Raw genomic sequence first — 17,897 nt, forward strand, 5'->3', positions numbered from 1 at the left:
GGGGTGGGCACACCTTTTTTTTTTTTTTTTTTTTTTTCTTCTTTTTTTTTTTTTCAATTTTCTTGCCCAAAATGGGAGTGTAAGCTAGGGACTGCCCGCTGCTGCTAGCAGCAAAGGCTGGGGGACGCATCAAAAAGCCGGCAGGCCTTTGAAGCGTCCCTTCTTCGAGCACTGGCCAATCCTTGGGGAGGAGGCATGACCCCTCTGCCCAGGATGTGCATCGTTTCTGGTCCCAGAGAGCAGGGGCTCTCTACCGAGGGGTCCAGAAACATATCTGGTGGTGGCTAGCTACCTACAGCCGTTCAGAGACCACACCAAGGTTTAGAGGGATTCAGGGGGCACCTCTGAGGTGCCCTCTGGGTACATGGTACAATAAATTCCACACTGGCATCAGTGTGGGTTTATTGAAAGGAGTAGGTTGGGACCAAACACTCTTGTATTCAGTGAAGCCATCATGCTTCTGTGGAACTTGAGTTGTCGAGTTCCCAGCCCACAAACTCTCTGTGGCTTCACTGGCACTTGCAATATTAGGAAATGGTGCCCAATATTGTCGGGGCATATCTGAATATATTGTACAAGTGCTTGTGCTGTACTGCTACCTGCGTTTCTCTCCCACTCATCTAGTAATTTATCATAGCTATCTTGTGGTACCACCTATTGTCCATACTAGATGGGCAGATCTTTTCTTTTAAGTGGTCACAATTACTGTGTCTGATCTATGATGTTAGTGGATACCTTTGCATACCTGTAGAGGTGGACTTGTAAGCCTCAGGCACCATGTTATTACTTTGGCTGACTTAAGTAGTTAGTTCTTCTTCCCCCAACATTGTGACTTGCGCAGGTTAAAATACTTACGTTTTTCTCTCTTAGGCTGCTAAACCTCAGTAGGAAAAGAGTAGGAAATGGTTAATAAACATTGCAACACCGAAGACACTGTCCATTTTCAGATTTGCCACAATTTTCTACAACAGAGTTCAAGTTGCATTTATTATTGTTAATATTATTAGCAGTAGGTGTATTATTGCAATGGTTTGTTTTTGAGGATTCCCTTCTGTAGCTTGATTACCTGCTTAGTGTATTTTTTTTAAAATATAGCTGCTGATTCACTTAATTCCTCTATTGTTTCATGACTCAACATTTTCTGTTTGACACGGTTAGTGTCTGCAGTCTGAACCCCATGCAGGCTGAAAAATTGCTTTGCCATGTTTTGCAGGGAGAATGTTGTTGTACACCAATTGCCTGTCACTTCTTTAAAACTGTGTAATCCCTTACAAAAATTCTATTTAGACACTTAAAACTCTTTGACTTCATATGTTTCAAATTACAAAAGGGAAAAATTACATTTTACTTACAATTTGCCTTAGTTTGCAAAGCCTTGAGACTGCAGTAATCCTAGCATCTTGTGTCTGAGATAATCTTTGCATGGATCTCAGTTTATGGAGTCTTGTTTACTTAAGGAACATGCTCGTTTACACAGTGTGGTACCAGAACTTCAGGTGAAATAATTGTCTTAGTTCTTATATACAGCTCTATTGGAGACAATAATATTAAATCTACACCCAAAGGAAAATTATTTTTATAAACCATATTTAGGATGTGAAATTTAAATCGAATATTTTATGTACGATTTTCGGAAATACAGCCTTTTCCAGGCTTAAAATATCAGGCAGAGAAATCTGAAGATGGCACTGAGTCACAGGTTATTTATTGTATCGTAGACGGCCTGATGAGATGCACCCTCAAAGGTGATTTTTTAAATAAACTTTCTTCTAAATAATTTGGACTCTTTTAAAATGCAATCGCTAGATGTTATTTCATCCATGCATCTCTATTGTTAGAGGTAAATAAGCTTTTGTTGCATATCTTTTTAATTGTAGATGATTGCTGGTGTTTTGATATTGTAGTCCGTCTTCAACTGTACTCCTTAAGAAAAAGTGAGTTTGACGCTTGTTCTCTTTTCACAGGGTGAAGATGATATAAAAGACACTGGTTTCCATCTCACCACAACAAACCAGGGAGCTTCAGCTGCTGGGCCGGGGTTTAGCCTCAAGTTTTAAATTGAGAGACCATTAATTTCCCAACCCAGAGACCCTCATTAACTCTTCCTGAGATCTGCCTCTGCTGTCGACTAATGGGGAAGCCTAGGAGTCTGATTCAGCTACAAATTTGCTGCAGGCTGCTGGACATTGGCTTTGAATTTCACCTAAAAACATCTAGTTGTGATTTCTCCAAGAACATTCCGTCAGTTGGTGTTTGCCTCTACTTTTCCACAGAAGCAGGGGGAGAGCGTGGCTATTTATTCAAACAAAGCATATACGTTGGAACTCAGAATCTTTTCCTCGCCTTCTGAACTCTGAAAGGTGATTCTGGAGTTATCCTGGACTTAGATTTTAATATTTTCCTTTTTGTATATTTGTAGAGATATTGACTTATTGGTGGGCAAATCCTGTCCCTCCTCATAAACAGGTGTTCCATTCTTGCACTAAAAGTTGGGCCTGTTCTTTTATTTTGTAAAGGAGATGTTTTGGGGAACATTTTTTCCTGGAATTAAAATTGTATTTTTCTCAGGTAGAAGAGGTTCTCTCTTTCAAAATGTTAAATATTGCATACAAATATATATACATTATATATATTTTATGTACATCAGAAACTAATCTTTTTTTAAAAGTTTGGTGGTTATGCTGTTCAAAACATCCTGCACCCTCTTAAATTATCCAAACATGAATAATGGATTTTCATTTCTCCATTGACTACCATTTCTATGGCCAGGGAATGTCAGTATTTTATTTGAAGTAAATATGTTAATGCTTCTCAGTGTAAAGATTTTCTTCATGCTTTTCCATGCCTACTGTCTGCAGATGAGGCGGAGTCAGAGCTGCCTTCTTCCTGGAATAAGACCTTAAAAGACACACTTGGTACTCCCTGTTAAGCATCATGTTTGCAACTTTTGGCATTTCCATTTTGATTCTTGCTCTTCACAAAATGCTCATGAAAGCGAGTGTGTTTATTTTTCATGCACCTTTTATGAATGTACAGACCTCTTCTGATAAGGAAATCCTCTAGTATCTCAGTTTAGTTTAACAGGTATTTTCCCCTATTGTTTTTGCCCATATCTATTTACAGACATTTGTCTGTCATTGTCCCATGTTTATCTGGTTTTGTGCTGTCAGGAGGAAATGGCTGAGCTATAGACACTGTTCATAAAAGATGTTTTAACTTTGCTATAATTTTCTTTTGCTTAGTCAAAGATATCACCGTTTTGGGGTGCTCTGTGAATTATTTGTCACCTGCTACTCTGTGGTGTCCTTAAACCTTGACATAGGCTGCAGGATGTTTCAAAGAATTAGGGAGCCCCAACAGCATGATCTGTCAATGGAAATCCTGTTTGCCCTAATCTCATTTGCCTCCATCTCCAAATTATAACTGCTGATCATAGCTGCTAGTCTATGCATCCTCTCTCTGGAAGATTTTGAAAGACTTAAGGTTCCTTTCTAGGAAACCGTATGACGCATGTAATTTTGGCACTGTCTGCAGCTCTAATCTTACCAAAGTGTATTGTTAAGGTTTGAGTTTTGTCTTGAAAATACTTTCGATTTGGTATCAACTAGTCATCCACTACTTGATAAAGCAAATCGTGGCATTTCTTTTAACGTCTTTCTTTGCTTTCAGAAACAGGGACATTCTTGGGGTATACAGTATTTTTAGATTCCAATAATTATTTGCAAGCTGGAGATATAATTTAAGATGGCCTTGAATACATCGGTTTTAGGAGCAGTTTCCTTTGCTAAAAAAGGAAGTTTAATTTAGCCTCAAGCACCAAAATGGTTGGTATTCATATTTTTATGTACAGATTCAGGTAACATCCTCGGGGCAGTAGTAGTTTAGGTTGAGAATCCCGTGGTTTATGAAAAAAAGCAGTGGTGTGACATCAGACCCATGTAACTGCCACCAAAGGTTCGCAATTTGGTCACAGAATGCTTTCCACAAGCTCTAGTAATTGTGAATCTTTGTGGGAACTGGTTCTGCCTCCTCTCTCTCTCATCAACCCTCATTATAGACCTCTCTTCTAAGGGGTACTCGCTCATACTAGTAACACTGCATTAAATCGTAGACCCTATCGGCTCTCGCTTCAGTATGATACTTACCTGTATTTGTTCTGATGAAGGCAGAGAATTCTGCTGGAAGACACATATGTTGTACCTTGTCTAATTTTCTTTTTTCTTGTCCTCTAGAACATGCAACAAAAGCTTTTATTTTGGAGTGTCTACTTCATATCATTACATGAGATCAGATTTTGAAATTTCCTCTACTGCATTAAAAACAAATCTGATCTCACCCATTGACTCAAAGCAAGTACATGTTCTGAGCACAATCTCCGATCGAATATGTTGTGTTCAGGCCAAAAGCAGACATGGTTGTATTTTGGACGTTCTTTTTACAATGAGATGGACTCCCATGACATTTGTTTATTACTTTTACATTTTTGCCCTCTACTCTGATTTCCCTGGTCACTTCCTTTAAAATGTGCTGTAAAATGTGAACACCCACAAACTATTTAGTGCAAGCAATTGTGTAAATTTCAATGTGGAAACATTTTAAAACAGAGTAAAATATTCTTGAAATAAAACTAAAGAGCTTGACTTTATTTTGAGACTTCTGATGCTGTGTTGAGGGCCTATATATATATATATATATACAGTATTGGTACAGCGCAACTCATCCCCGAGGGATATCACAGCGCTAGGATTGCTGAGAACTCAAGTCGTAATTAGGAGTTTGACTGCTGTGAGGTGCGTCAACTGTTCATAGTTAATCCCAGAAAAACCAAGTTTGTACCTTTTTAAACTTAAAATGTTTTTCATGAGGCGAATGTCCTTAAGTTCCACTGGGCCGCAGCTAAATAAGAGAAGGAGCGGCCTCCTGGCCTCACTTTTTTGATGCGCATAGTCCTTGGCTAGAGCCAAATTCTGAGATCTTACGTTTCGGGTTGGTTTAAAAATCTAGCCTGGAACGTAGAACAGCTGGGCCTGTTTTGTAAAGTGCCTTGAGTGCACGGCAGAGAATTTTAAACTTTGCTCTTTTGTGCACAGTGCACAGGCAGTCAGTGAAGAGTTTTTAAACCAGCTAATTCTGGGCTAAATCTGTCTTTGTTGCATATCAGTATGGCTGCCACATTCTGGATTACCTGAAGATGGGAGAAAAGGTAATCCACCATGCCCACATAAATCGCATTCCCGTAATCCAGTCCACTAGTCACCAGCTCCTGGACTACGGTTCTTAGTCCATCCGCCAGAATCCATCGGATACGGTTTTTTCTCAGGAGTTTAAGAACGCTATAGCATTTGCCACAAGTGGCATTGACTTGCTTCTGCCTCGATAAGGAGTTGTCTATTAAGATCCATAGGGTTTTTTACCACTTTCTTAGGCTTAAGGGCTGGACGTAGAGTGGTCTGCCACCAACCAGGAGGAGTCCCAAATCTGTTGTGCTCCACTAAAGAACAGAATCTGTCTTTTTGGCGTTTAATTTGTGTGCCCTCAACCAGTTTGACACCTCTGTAAGACCGTTGGTCGGATTGACTCTGTTTTCCTGATGTTTTTCCCCAATCGAAATTACCAGCTGGGTATCATCTGCATAAGATCAAATCTCAAAACTCCATTTCCCGACACTTTTTGCAATGGATAAGACGTACACATTGAAAAATATTGGGATTCGGGAGGAACGCTGAGGGACTCTGCCTTTGGGTGTGCAGGGAAGAGATCTGAAGGTGTCTAATTGCTCTGAGTGGTTCTCATATTTATGAAGGAGCCCAACCATTTAAGGCTTTAGAATAGATCTCCATCTTGTACAGTTTTTCTATCAGTAGATGATGGGACCCTGTCAAATGCATCAGACAGATTCTGTAGGATCTGGACACAGCCCTGCACCTATCCACCTCTAGTCTGATGTCTAAAAGGGCCAGGAGAGTGGATTCTGTGGTGGTGTTAGTTCTAAATCCTGTCTGGGATAGGTTAACAAGTTAGTTTTTTTTATAGAAGGGTGGTCACCTGGGCATTGATCAGTCTTTCTAATACCATGAACATATAGGGGAGTAAGAAGATGGGTTGATAGTTCGACAAGATTGACATGTTGATGCCTGTTTTCTTTGCTCGGGGGAGAATTAAAGCTTGTTTGCAGAGATCTGGGTATTATGCAGTGGCCAGGGATAGATTAAAAATGTGTGTCTGGGAGGGGTTTAAAAAGGGTGCCAGCCTAGCGAAAATAAAGTGGGGGCAGTGATCTAATGGAGAGCCCGACTTAACTTCAGTCATTGTTTTTTCAACCTGTTATACCGACAAAGTTTCAAATTCCCCCATTTCTATGCTGTCTATCAATGATGTGCTAAATTGTTCCCAAGGGATCTCACCTAGATGAAGTTGTGTGTCAAAAGTAGAGTAAATAATGTCAATTGTATCAATAAAGAAGTTCCCTATAACCTCCCAATTAGTAGCTGACGGGGTAATGGTTTGTGATAGGCAAGCTGGTTGTGGGAGTTCCTTCAAAATTTTAAAAAGTTATGATAGGGTGATGATTTTTTTGCATTCTTAACTGCAGAAAATTACACTTGTATGGTAATTTTATATTTTAACCTGGAAGACCTGTGCATGCACAGTACCCCTGCACACCTTTAGGCAACTGGCTGAATGTCCAAGCTGGACTATAGCGTAGAGATGTTGTGACCATATGGCACTGACAATGTGGTGGAGTCTGAAGGCTAAATGTACCCTTGAAACATTCCCGTTGACCTTGTATTAAACATTTTTTTAAAGGGGAGATAGCATGCGGGGCCTAAAAACCTCTGCTAAATGTTTGTTGTACGTACATTGTAGATATGCATGCGGTTTCCTACCAGGAGTCTATTTAGTGTTGCATTTATTTATATTTGAATCCCTCCAATCATCATGCAGCTCCTGGCGTTGGCAGTCGTTAACTGCCAAGACTGTTTCACTGCAGTTTGATGATGGTCAGTTTTGGATCTCTATTGGAGCTCAGGCTTCTTTGGGTTTCAACCAATACCTATATTTTAGAGAAGTAATTGGGTGTTCAAGGCATATGAGCTGTAGATCGTATACTTGTGCATAGATCGCCATCTGGTGTTGGGCTCGGATGTTTGCACTTTGTTTTTGTCTTGGAAGAAGTCTTTTGTTAGGGATCATCTTCTAACCTTTTCGACACGCAATCCTTACAGCTCGACGGTATTGTTTTCGATCGCGGTTTCCCTTAGGACGCGCATCGTAAAAATCCAACTACTTCGATTGATGCTTCGACGCGGGACGTGAGGCCTACCTGCGCTGACCACGCCAGCAGTCCATGGAACTGACTCCATTTAAGAAATGCCCCGGGTGTGGTGCGAAGTTCCCACACACGGACTTGCACGAGGTCTGTAACCTCTGCCTCTCCCCGGAGCATGAAGAAATCAGCTGCGAGGCCGGTCTATCATTCCGATCGAAGAAAATGATTTGTGACCATCGGGCTCGACGTCCCCAGATACGACGCCGCACTAGTCCGGTGCCAGATATCTTCAGAGAAGAATCAGAATTCCAACCCGGCGCTGAAGGACACATTTCCATGTCTGGAGCTGATAACTCCGACATGGAAGAGGACTCGAACATCACTCTGGCTCAACGAACTGTGAGTAACGAGCCCCAACTGCCCACAAAAACACCAAAGACTCTGGTTACACCTTCGGGCTCAGGTCGACACCGTGATACTATTTCAGACGCCCCGCTTTCAAGCCCGGCTATGAAACATAAAGACCAGCCTTCCGGCTCGGGATCGAGCCAATCCCGTGCAGGTGTCGAGCCCACATCTTCGGCACCGAAACACAAGGTTAAGTCTGACGCTCTGCTGTCTGCACCGAAGACATCTTCGGCACCAAAAGATTCACACAAACCAAAGACTTCGGAGCCGATACCACCGAGATCGAAAACTTCGGAACCAACACCGGCTAAGACAAAAGCATCGGAGACGAAACCAGTTAACGTCAAAATTTCTGAAACCAAAAGAAATGCCTTCGGATCCAAAACAGGGAAAAACCAAGCCTTCGGAGCCGAAACAGCCTGTACCGAAGGGCACAGACCATAAAAAACATGGAAGCTCTCCTAAACAGACTCAATCCAAAGAACTTCCTCCACAAGAGTCTTTGGGTCCGAAGCAAAAACAGTTGCATATTGACCCAGACACTGGGAAACTTCGAGCAACACTTCCCAAAAAACTGAAGCTGGACCTCCCTGAAGACTACCACATACCTCCTAAGAAAAAAGATATGGGTGCTAACCCCTCTCCCCCTTACATACCTCCCTCTCCTCCACCTTTTAACCCACATCTGCTAATTTCTCCAGCAAATTCACCACCACCACGTTTTTCACCTAGGCCATAGGATGATGATAATGGGGTGGGGGATGGAGATGAAGACTGGGATGGGGAAGGGGATGGGAATGATAATCAGGACAACATTCCACAGGACCCAGACCCCTAGGATAATTATGATAAATACCCGGATCATACTAATGACCCCGATCTATATCCCTCCAGACATAACCACCTGATGACAATATTGGTTTCGCACAGCTCATTAATAGAGCTGCTCAATACCATGGGGTGGAATTACATACTGATCCCTTGGAAGAGGATTTCTTAGTGGAAACTTTCGCTCCCTCACAAAAAAACACAAACACTCTGCCCATGCTCAAAGGTATGATAAAACACGCCAATGAGGTATTCAAAGACCCTGTTAGAGCTAGAATACTTACACCAAGGGTGGACAAAATATATAAAGCCGCTCCTACAGACACAATTTACATCAGGGGTCAGGTACCTTTAGAGTCACTTGTTTCAAAAGCACGGAAAAGGGCAAATTCTCAGACAACAGGTAACACCCCTCTACCTGACAAGGATTCAAAACTTATAGATGTATCAGTCAAGATAATCGCATCTCAAGCTGCCAATCATTGGCGCATTGTCAATACACAAGCTCTCCTGGTGCGGTATGATAGAGCTCACTATGACAAGCTAGAAAAACTGATGCAACACTTACTAGACCAATACAAGGTTAAAGCTCACAACCTCATACAAGAGGGTAAACTTATCACAAACACTTCCATCAAATGTGCCCTTGATGCAGCTGGTACAGCCTAACGTGCCATTAACACCAGCGTTTTGCTACGCCTACACGCTTGGCATCCGAATCTCAGGATTCAAACAAGAAGTACAGTCAGCACTTCTTACTCAGCCATTTGATCAAGAACAACTTTTTGGCCCCACAGTCGATTTTTCATTGGAAAAACTGAAGAAAGACACCGAGACTGCTAAAGCCATGGGGGCATTACAACTACCCTCTAATAGAGGTTCTTTTCGTTGCTCCTATTATAGGGGTGGCTCGAAGAAGGCTGCATCAGAAAACACCTGCTCGTCTTATAAAAGCCCCAATCAATCCTCCTCATCCAAAGGATATTTTTGGGGAGGATACCGAGGGAATAACAATAGAGGAAGAGGCAGGGGAAACTCCACCCGCACTTCCCCTACCACCTGACTTCCCTCCACTACCCGCCGATCATTCCACTCCTGTCGGGGCAAGTCTATCACAGTTCCTACCTGTCTGGAATTCAATCACAACAGACCAGTGGGTAAGACTAATTATCCAATATGGTTACTCAGGGATGTGGAATTCCCATAGCCCGATGCCCAGGACATTTTGTTTGGGGTCAAGGGCAACAAGTTTTGATATGTATTTTGTCCTTGGGACAAGTAGGCCCAACCCCGTGCAGCACAACTCCTTTGGCTGCCAGTTTGCAGTACCACATTATGAATCGGGGAAGGGCACTGTGTGCAGTTCAGGTAATATGTTTGCCCATATGTTAATGCTGTTCAAACTTGTATTTATGGTTCATTAATTGAAAGCCTTTATTATAAGGGTGAGCGCTCTAAGTAAATGTTGTAAGCTCCGATTGTACTACTACGTTTTCAAAGTTTAGCAATATGAGGCTATGTATAATGCTCCCAGAATGCTCTCTTATTTGATGCAAATATTTGCAGAAACTTGAAAGCAAGATTGATGATTATTTGCTTTCAAAATAAAATGTTACTAAAAAAAAATGAAAGACTGAATAAAAACATTTTGCTAAACTAATATAAAATTTCAGGTACCATTTCTTAGCAGCATCATTTAGTAACGTGTTGATGCATGCTAGTATTTCCCCAAAAATATTCATAATGAAAAATCAGTGTAACCAGTTTCAATAAGATTATGGGAGACAAAAATAAACAAACATTGCCAAAACCAGGAGGAATGAAATTGGTGGTCAGCTTTTTAGTTTTGTCAATGTGTGACTTGTTTTGGCATGGTTTTTGTAAAACCTTATTGGTGTGGGAGCTGCCAGGCCCACACCATTATAACAACCATTGGCAAAAGCAAAAATTGTTTTTTTGGTCTCAAAAAGCACACACTGCCACAGTAGTTACTGGCACTGAACAAAACTACTTTGTGTGCAGATATGCTCCTTGTGAAAGAGCAGAATGCTGTCACTCACAGTGAAGTCAGCTGATATAGAGAGAGAGACATAGTTTTAATAAACACAAAAGGTCATGGTCAATGCCAGACCAAATTAGGGGCCCAATTATTAAAGTATGTCTCAAAAGTGCACCCATGGTATATGTCCTTGCATTAAGTGCACCTATACAGCTTCTGTGAATTCCCAAGAATTTACAGAAGTAGGACAAGAAATAGTGCTCCTAGAAAATATTGTGAATTGCATTTTAGCATGAGCAAATATACATGTGTAGATTTGCTCATGCGAAAATCTGAGTGTTTGCAAGTTCACTTTTCCTCCAACCACTTTTTCCCCAACTCTGGAAGAAGGTTTACATCTGCCATTGTCAGGAGTAAATTTCCAACATTTCTCAGTCTGGGAAAAGATTAGAGAAGAATAGTTGAAAACCCTTAAAATATGCAAGTTAGTAGGTTTGCACAGACTCAAAAGGGCAATCTAACCCTGGAACTATTGCTTACATATACCCCCGTATGTAGATCTTCAGAAACACTACTATGGTATGAGCCCTTGCATAGTCAGACAGGCTATATCAGAGCTCTTATATAATGATTGCTGCCAAAATTTGTAGCTGCACTACATGGCACCAAAGAGGCAAGAGGATGTTGTTACAGGATAAGTAGATTTATGAAGCAACCTGCGCCATGGACAGGTAGATATTTTATTAAATTGCACACCCCTGGATTACTGCCTGGAACTCACCTGCACCCCCCCACCCCCCCCCCCCCCCCCCAAGCATTCCTCCCAGACTACGTCGAATGTCCATGTCAGACCGCTAAACCTCTACATTCAGTCGGACCACTTCCACATGGTCACTCTTCAACGGGTGCTCCCACTACTTCAACAGGGCAACTTTCTCTCCACTCTGGATTTAAAGGACGCCTATTTTTATATTCCCATTCACCCCGCTCACAGAAAATATCTCAGGTTCGTGGTAGATGGTCAACACTACCAGTTCAAGGTCCTCCCATTCGAGGTGACTACAGCAACCAGAGTCTTCACCAAGTGTCTCGCAGTAGTTGCAGTCCGCTTAAGAAGACTGCAACTTCATGTTTTCCCTTATCTAGACGACTGGCTCATAAAAGCCAAGTCACACAGCAGCTGTGTGCAACACACATACAAAACAATCCAACTGCTTCACCACTTGGGATTCACAGTAAACCTCACCAAATCCCACCTCCAACCATTTAACATACAACAATATCTAGGGGCTACAGTAGACACTTCAAGAGCTCTAGCATACCCCAACCCAGTCAGGATAAGTGCCATACAAGCTCTAATACAAAGATTTCAGCCTCAACACTCACTACCAGCCGGGGGTGAATATGCAGTTCTGTAGTAGGGGATCTCTGTGTATAGTCATAATCTAGTGAATAGTCCCGCCCATGTGCGTGGACCCCGGAGCAATAAAAAATAATCTCTAAAGGTGACAAATCATGCAGACCTGCATACACCTTTAAGAGAGAATTTAATTTAAAGACCGATAATGCAGCCTATACCCACAGGCTACACCAGTGGTTCCCAAACTTTTGACTCCTGAGGACCCCCATTGACTCACCACTGAAAGCCGGGGACCCCCAAGCAATTTGTAGAATTTAAATTTCAAACATTAAAAAAAATAAAAACACGTGTGCACACAAAACAAATACTCGAATTACTAAGGATTTCAGGGGCATATTTACAAGTCCCTATCGCCATGGGAGCGTCACTTTTAGCGATGTTCCTGTGGCAATAGGGGCTTCGCCTTATTTACAAGGCAGCGTTAAGCCACTTATTGTGGCTTAACACTGCCTTGTAAATAAGCCCCCTATCACGCAATGCTTAGCGTGAAAAAGGTGGGCAGTGGAAGTTACAGTGGGCGTTTCCCTCCAACACCCATTGATTTTGACGCTGCCCTCTATTTACAAGGTCAGCTTAAATAGGAGACAGCATCCAAATTAAGACCATGAAAAACCTGGTCTTAACTTTGCGAAATGAGGAGAAATGCCTTATTTCTCCTCGTTTTTGCTTTTTCCAACGGAAAAAAGCTAAACACCTTTGATTGTTTATGTTCATCAAGGTGACCCTTTCTGCACATACACAATCTTTAATAAAAATGACGTTTTGTAACTTCCATGTGTGCTGCATTAGGCAGCACACATAGAAGTGACGAAACAGCATTACAAAATTGTTCATGTGCAGGAAGTGGGAACATAGCAGCATCAGGATAATGATAGACTAGGAATAAACATATGTTGCTAACTTTTACCATGCAGTTTGCAAGCAGCTCTTTGATGACAGTTTATAGGACACTGATAGATTACAATTGTCCCTTATGAATTGCACAGTGACGAAAGAATCTCTGTGACAAAATCAGTAACCCATTGACCTATGCACATAAAATACTGTTTTTAAAATGCATTGTACACCTTCTTTGCAGTAGGCATATTAACACTCTGTGTCACATTAGATAAGTCAAAGCTGCCACTGGACAAAACTCTCATCTCTCTCCAGCAGGTACATTAATCACTGGCATTTTCTTGACACTTTTATAGTTGCTTGAAAACTGCTAATTTCACAAAGAACTTTGCAGTGCTTTTAAAATTGCTGGCTGAGGACCCCCTGGGAATGTGCCACGGACCCCTGGGGGTCCTCGGACCCCAGTTTGGGAAACACTGGGCTACACTGTCCAGTACTTCAACTAGAATTCCACCAACATCCACAAACAGCACTGCCTGTCCAGCTTTTCTCCACATAGGAAAAAACCCTGCCTCTACCAGCAAAAGCCTCTGGAATGATAGAGAGGAAGGAGTGGACAGACAAGCCCCATAGGCTGCCATTATGTGGCTTAAAACAGGATACTGTGCCTTTAAGAAAACTTTCCAGATTTCCAGAACTTTCCCCAGTATCCCAGAATGCCCAGCAGGTCCCATTTACTTTCAGTTCTTTTTTCCGGCTCCTGCTAGCAGGACCCTGGAGCATTGAGTTCTCCCCTTTTCAAGGGTTTATTGTAGTTTTTTGTCAATTTTTGTCACTTTTTCAAGTGCTTAGTGGCTGGTGCTGTCAACATGCCTGGCTTGTTCGACAAGTGCCCGGAATGTGGTAGAAAAAAGGCTAAAACTGATCCACACGAGGTGTGTATAGGTTGCCTTCCCCAGTCCCACGTGCCTGAAGGCTGTGATATCTGCCACTCGTTCTCTGCCAGGACCCTGAGGGACAGAATGAAAATCAGGCTTCAAATCCTGGAGGAGAGAAGGCTGAAGGCACCAGGTGGGTCTGGAGGGGCTGATTTGGCCCATACTGAGGCCTCTGGGGGGCTCCCCAGGGACAGGAAGACCAGTAAGCGTTCCCACTCCCCGTCGACGTCGAGGGAGTCGACGGCGGCGTTGAGGAGGATGACCACCATCTGTTCGCCGTCTCCCCAGGGCTCTGGGGAGAAGCGGCGTCGGCGGTCGTCGTCGAGGGACCTGAATAGGCCGCTGTCGACTACATCGCGTCGTCGGCGATGACGCCGTCTACGGCGCCTTCCAGCGGTCGGCGTCAATCGGACCCGGCGTCGGCGCTCGCCGTCGGGGGGAGATCGCCGTTCGCCGTCGGTGAAGAGGAGATGGTCGACGTCGCCGTCGAAGAGAAGATCGACGTCGAGACGCTCGAGGTCAAGAAGATCGCCGTCGAGGCGCAGATCGCCGTCGAGGCGCAGGTCGCCGTCGAGGCGCAGGTCGCCGTCGAGGCGCAGGTCGCCGTCGAGGCGCAGGTCGCCGTCGAGGCACAGATCGCCGTCGAGACGGAGGTCGCCGTCGAGGCGAAGGTCGCCGTCGAGGCGAAGATCGACGTTGAGGAAGAGAGTCATCGGGATCGGTGTACTCTGTGGTGTATACGCCTCCTCGGATGCCTACACCTCCGACTCCGCCTCCGCCAACACCACCTCCACCATCACCACCACCTCCACCACCGCCTCCACATCCGCGGCCACTGCCTCCGCCGCCCCCACCTCGGTCGTTGCCACGCACTCCATTGGGACTGCCGGCGGTTCCCCCGCGGTCGGTTTCCCTTCCGAGGTACCCGACTCCGCCGCAGGGGACTCCGAAGCCACGACGCCCGCGGTCGCCGGGACCGGCTAGACCGGCGGGCAGACCGAAGCCGAAGAGGTCGCGCTCCCGCTCTCTCAGGAGGAGAAGATCACGGAGCCATGGACGGTCATCGTCGGACTCAGGACGATGCCGTAGGCGGCACAGGTCCAGGTCGCACACGCGATCCTCGACCAGAGATTTTTCCCCGACGCTGTCTGACTCGCCGGGGACTAGGGTGTCTCCGGTGGACGATTTGGTCTCTTTCCAAGAGGTGCTGTTGAGAGGGGCAGCGAAGTTGGGTATCACGGTGACGGTTCCAACACCCACGACGTCCGTGATATTCGAGACACTTCATAAGAAACATCTCTCTCGCCCTCTACTGTCCCTTGTACCAGGACTGGTGGAACCCGCGTTGGAGCTGTTACTCACTCCCGCGGTGACGAAGGCCGCCCCCTCCAGGCTCATGAAAAAGTTTAGGGCCCCTGAGTCGGACCCTACCTTTTTGAGGGTGGACCCGAAGCCGGATTCGGTCATCGTGACGGCGGCGAGGAAACAACATGCGACCGCCCCTTCATCGACGGTTCCGCCTGACAAAGAGAGCCGCTGGCTGGATTCTGCGGGCAGGAAGGTGTGTGGGACCGCCGCCACCACCATGAAGGCGGCGAGTGCAGGGGCTTTGTTGGGCCGTTACGACCGGGCCCTGTGGGAGTCCCTGCAGCAGTATGCGGACCTGCTGCCCCGGGACAGGAAGGAGGACTTCTTGGAAACAGTGCGCGAAGGCATGCTGGTTTCTAATCAGGTGATCGGCGCGGCGGCGGATGTATCCTTGTTGGCCGCCCACGCCTACTGTCATGGCGTCCACCAGAGGCGGCATTCGTGGCTGCGCCGGACGTCCCTCAAGCCAGAGGCTCAGAACAGAGTAGCCAATCTGCCCTTTTCGGGGGGAGACCCTGTTCGGGAAACATGCGGATGATGAGATGGCCCGCATGAAGGCGGAGGCGGAAACCCTGACGGCCGTCGGGTTGGAGAAGGCCGAAAAGAAGAAGCGCCCGTTCCAGCGGCGGTTCGGGTCTTCGGGCAGAGGGCGTGGGCAGGGTTCGGGACAGCAGCAGCACCAACAGCAGCAATTCCGGAAGCCCTTCCAGAAGCGCCAGAGGGGTAGAGCCCGGCCGGGTCTCGGCCCTGAGCGGCTACTTCCCCCTCAACCGTTACCCACTCCAGTGGGGGGGAAGCATTCAACTTTTTCCGGCAGAGTGGAGAAAAATTACTCAGGACAAGTGGGTGCTGAATATTGTTTGCAATGGATACAGTCTTCGGTTTATCAGCCCGCCTCCAGCGATTCCGCCGGTCAGCTCTCGGTTCCAGCTGAGAGAGCTCCAGGCGGAGGCAGACATCTTGTTGAGAAAGAAGGCGGTAGAAGAGGTACCTCTGTCTCAAAGGGGAAGAGGTCTGTACTCTCGGTTCTTCCTCGTTCGCAAGAAGGACAAAAACGAGTTCAGGCCCATTCTGGATTTGCGACAGGCAAACAAATGGATTCGCAGAGAGAAGTTTCGCATGCTATCGTTGCATCAGATTTACCCTCAGCTGCAACGGGGAGACTGGCTCTGTGCCATAGATCTACAGGATGCGTACTTCCATGTGCCCATAGCACGGAAGCACAGGAAGTTCCTGCGATTCCAAGTCGGCGCCAATCACTATCAATACACAGTACTGCCATTCGGGCTAAAGTCTGCGCCCAGGACCTTCTCGAAGTGCATGGCGGTGGTGGCGGCACATCTGCGAAAGAACAAGGTGTTTGTCTACCCGTATCTGGACGATTGGCTGATCAAGGCTTCCTCCTTCTCGGAAGCGCAAGATCACTTCCGATGGACGTGCGCTCTCTTGCACAAGCTGGGGTTACACGTCAACATGTCCAAATCGGTCCCGACTCCGGTCCAGTGCATACAGTACCTGGGAGCCTCCATCGTTACGCGGTCAGCAAGCGTGTCTCCTTCGGAGGAGAGACGGTTATCACTCCTTCGGAAGGCTCAGGACTGCTCCATCGACGACAGTGAGGAAGGTGTCTTCTCTACTGGGATCGATGGCCTCCTGTATCTTCCTCACGCCTCACGCACGGCTACACATGAGACCACTGCAGGAGTGCTTGGAGGATCAGTGGGATCAGAGGACAGGCTCTTGGGACGACAAGATACGACTGTCGCTGCATGCTCTTCAAACTCTGAAGTGGTGATGTTCGGCGGAAAACCTCAAGGGGGTTCCCTTCCACAAGGACATTCCCACGACGAGTGTCGTGACGGATGCGTCTCTCCAGGGCTGGGGAGCGCATTCCGGGGACTTGCAGATTCAAGGAAAGTGGTCTGCTTTGGAATCGACGTACCACATCAATTTCCTGGAACTCAGATCTGTCTTCCTGGCACTGAAGGCCTTCCTTCCGTCCTTCCAGTCCAACTCGCTGCTGATACAGACGGACAATACAACCACGATGTATTACCTCAACAAGCAGGGGGGGTCGAGATCGCGCACTGTCGCAGGAGGCGCAGGCGATCTGGCGCTGGCTGCTGGCCCGAGGACTGACTATTACGGCCACGCATCTGCCAGGGGTGCAGAATGCTCAGGCGGACGCCTTGAGCAGGCTGATTCAGGAAAACCACGAATGGGTCATAAACGACGAAGTACTAGGAGAAGTCTTCGCAAGGTGGGGGACTCCAGACGTAGATCTGTTCGCCACCGCCGAAAACAGCAAATGCCGAGACTTCGCATCCAGGTACTACCAGCGGGGGACGCTGGGGAATGCGCTATGGATCGATTGGTCGAACAGCTTTCTGTACGCTTTTCCACCCATTCCCCTGATTCCGGCAGTGCTCATCAAGCTGTCCCAGTCCAGGGCGCGGATGATCCTGATCGCCCCGGAGTGGCCCAGGCAGTGGTGGTTCACGGACCTACTTCACCGGTCTCTCCTTCCTCACATGCGGTTGCCGTGCAGGCCGGACCTTCTCACGAAGTTCGGGGGGCGGATGGTGCACCCCAACCTCTCGTCTTTGAGTTTGGCGGCATGGCTCCTGAAATAGTGCAATATGGCCATCTGAATCTACCAGGCGATTGTATGGACATACTGAAGGAGTCTAAACGACCTTCCACTAGGACATCCTATGCTTACAAGTGGAAGAGGTTCTGTATCTGGTGTAAGTCCAAGAACTTTGATCCGACGACATGTAAGGAAGATGTCATCCTTCCGTACCTGTTACATCTGGCGCAGTCTGGCCT

General features: G+C 46.0%; 1 protein-coding gene across 20 annotated transcripts in view; it reads left to right on the plus strand.

Annotated features, from left to right (window-relative positions):
* Window positions 1–4,627, plus strand: part of LOC146868219 (cyclin-dependent kinase 11B-like) — a 459,040-nt gene extending 454,413 nt beyond the window's left edge. For all 20 annotated transcript variants that reach the window (XM_085609447.1, XM_085609482.1, XM_085609460.1 and 17 more), the window contains one exon: window positions 1,965–4,627. In XM_085609447.1, coding sequence (XP_085465573.1) covers window positions 1,965–2,057 — 93 coding nt within the window. In that variant the 3' untranslated portion in view covers window positions 2,058–4,627. The remainder of the gene's footprint in view (window positions 1–1,964) is intronic.
* The last annotated feature ends 13,270 nt before the right edge of the window (window positions 4,628–17,897 follow it).

This window comes from Triturus cristatus, chromosome 1_2, assembly GCF_964204655.1.
Source record: "Triturus cristatus chromosome 1_2, aTriCri1.1, whole genome shotgun sequence".
Lineage (NCBI taxonomy): Eukaryota > Metazoa > Chordata > Amphibia > Caudata > Salamandridae > Triturus > Triturus cristatus.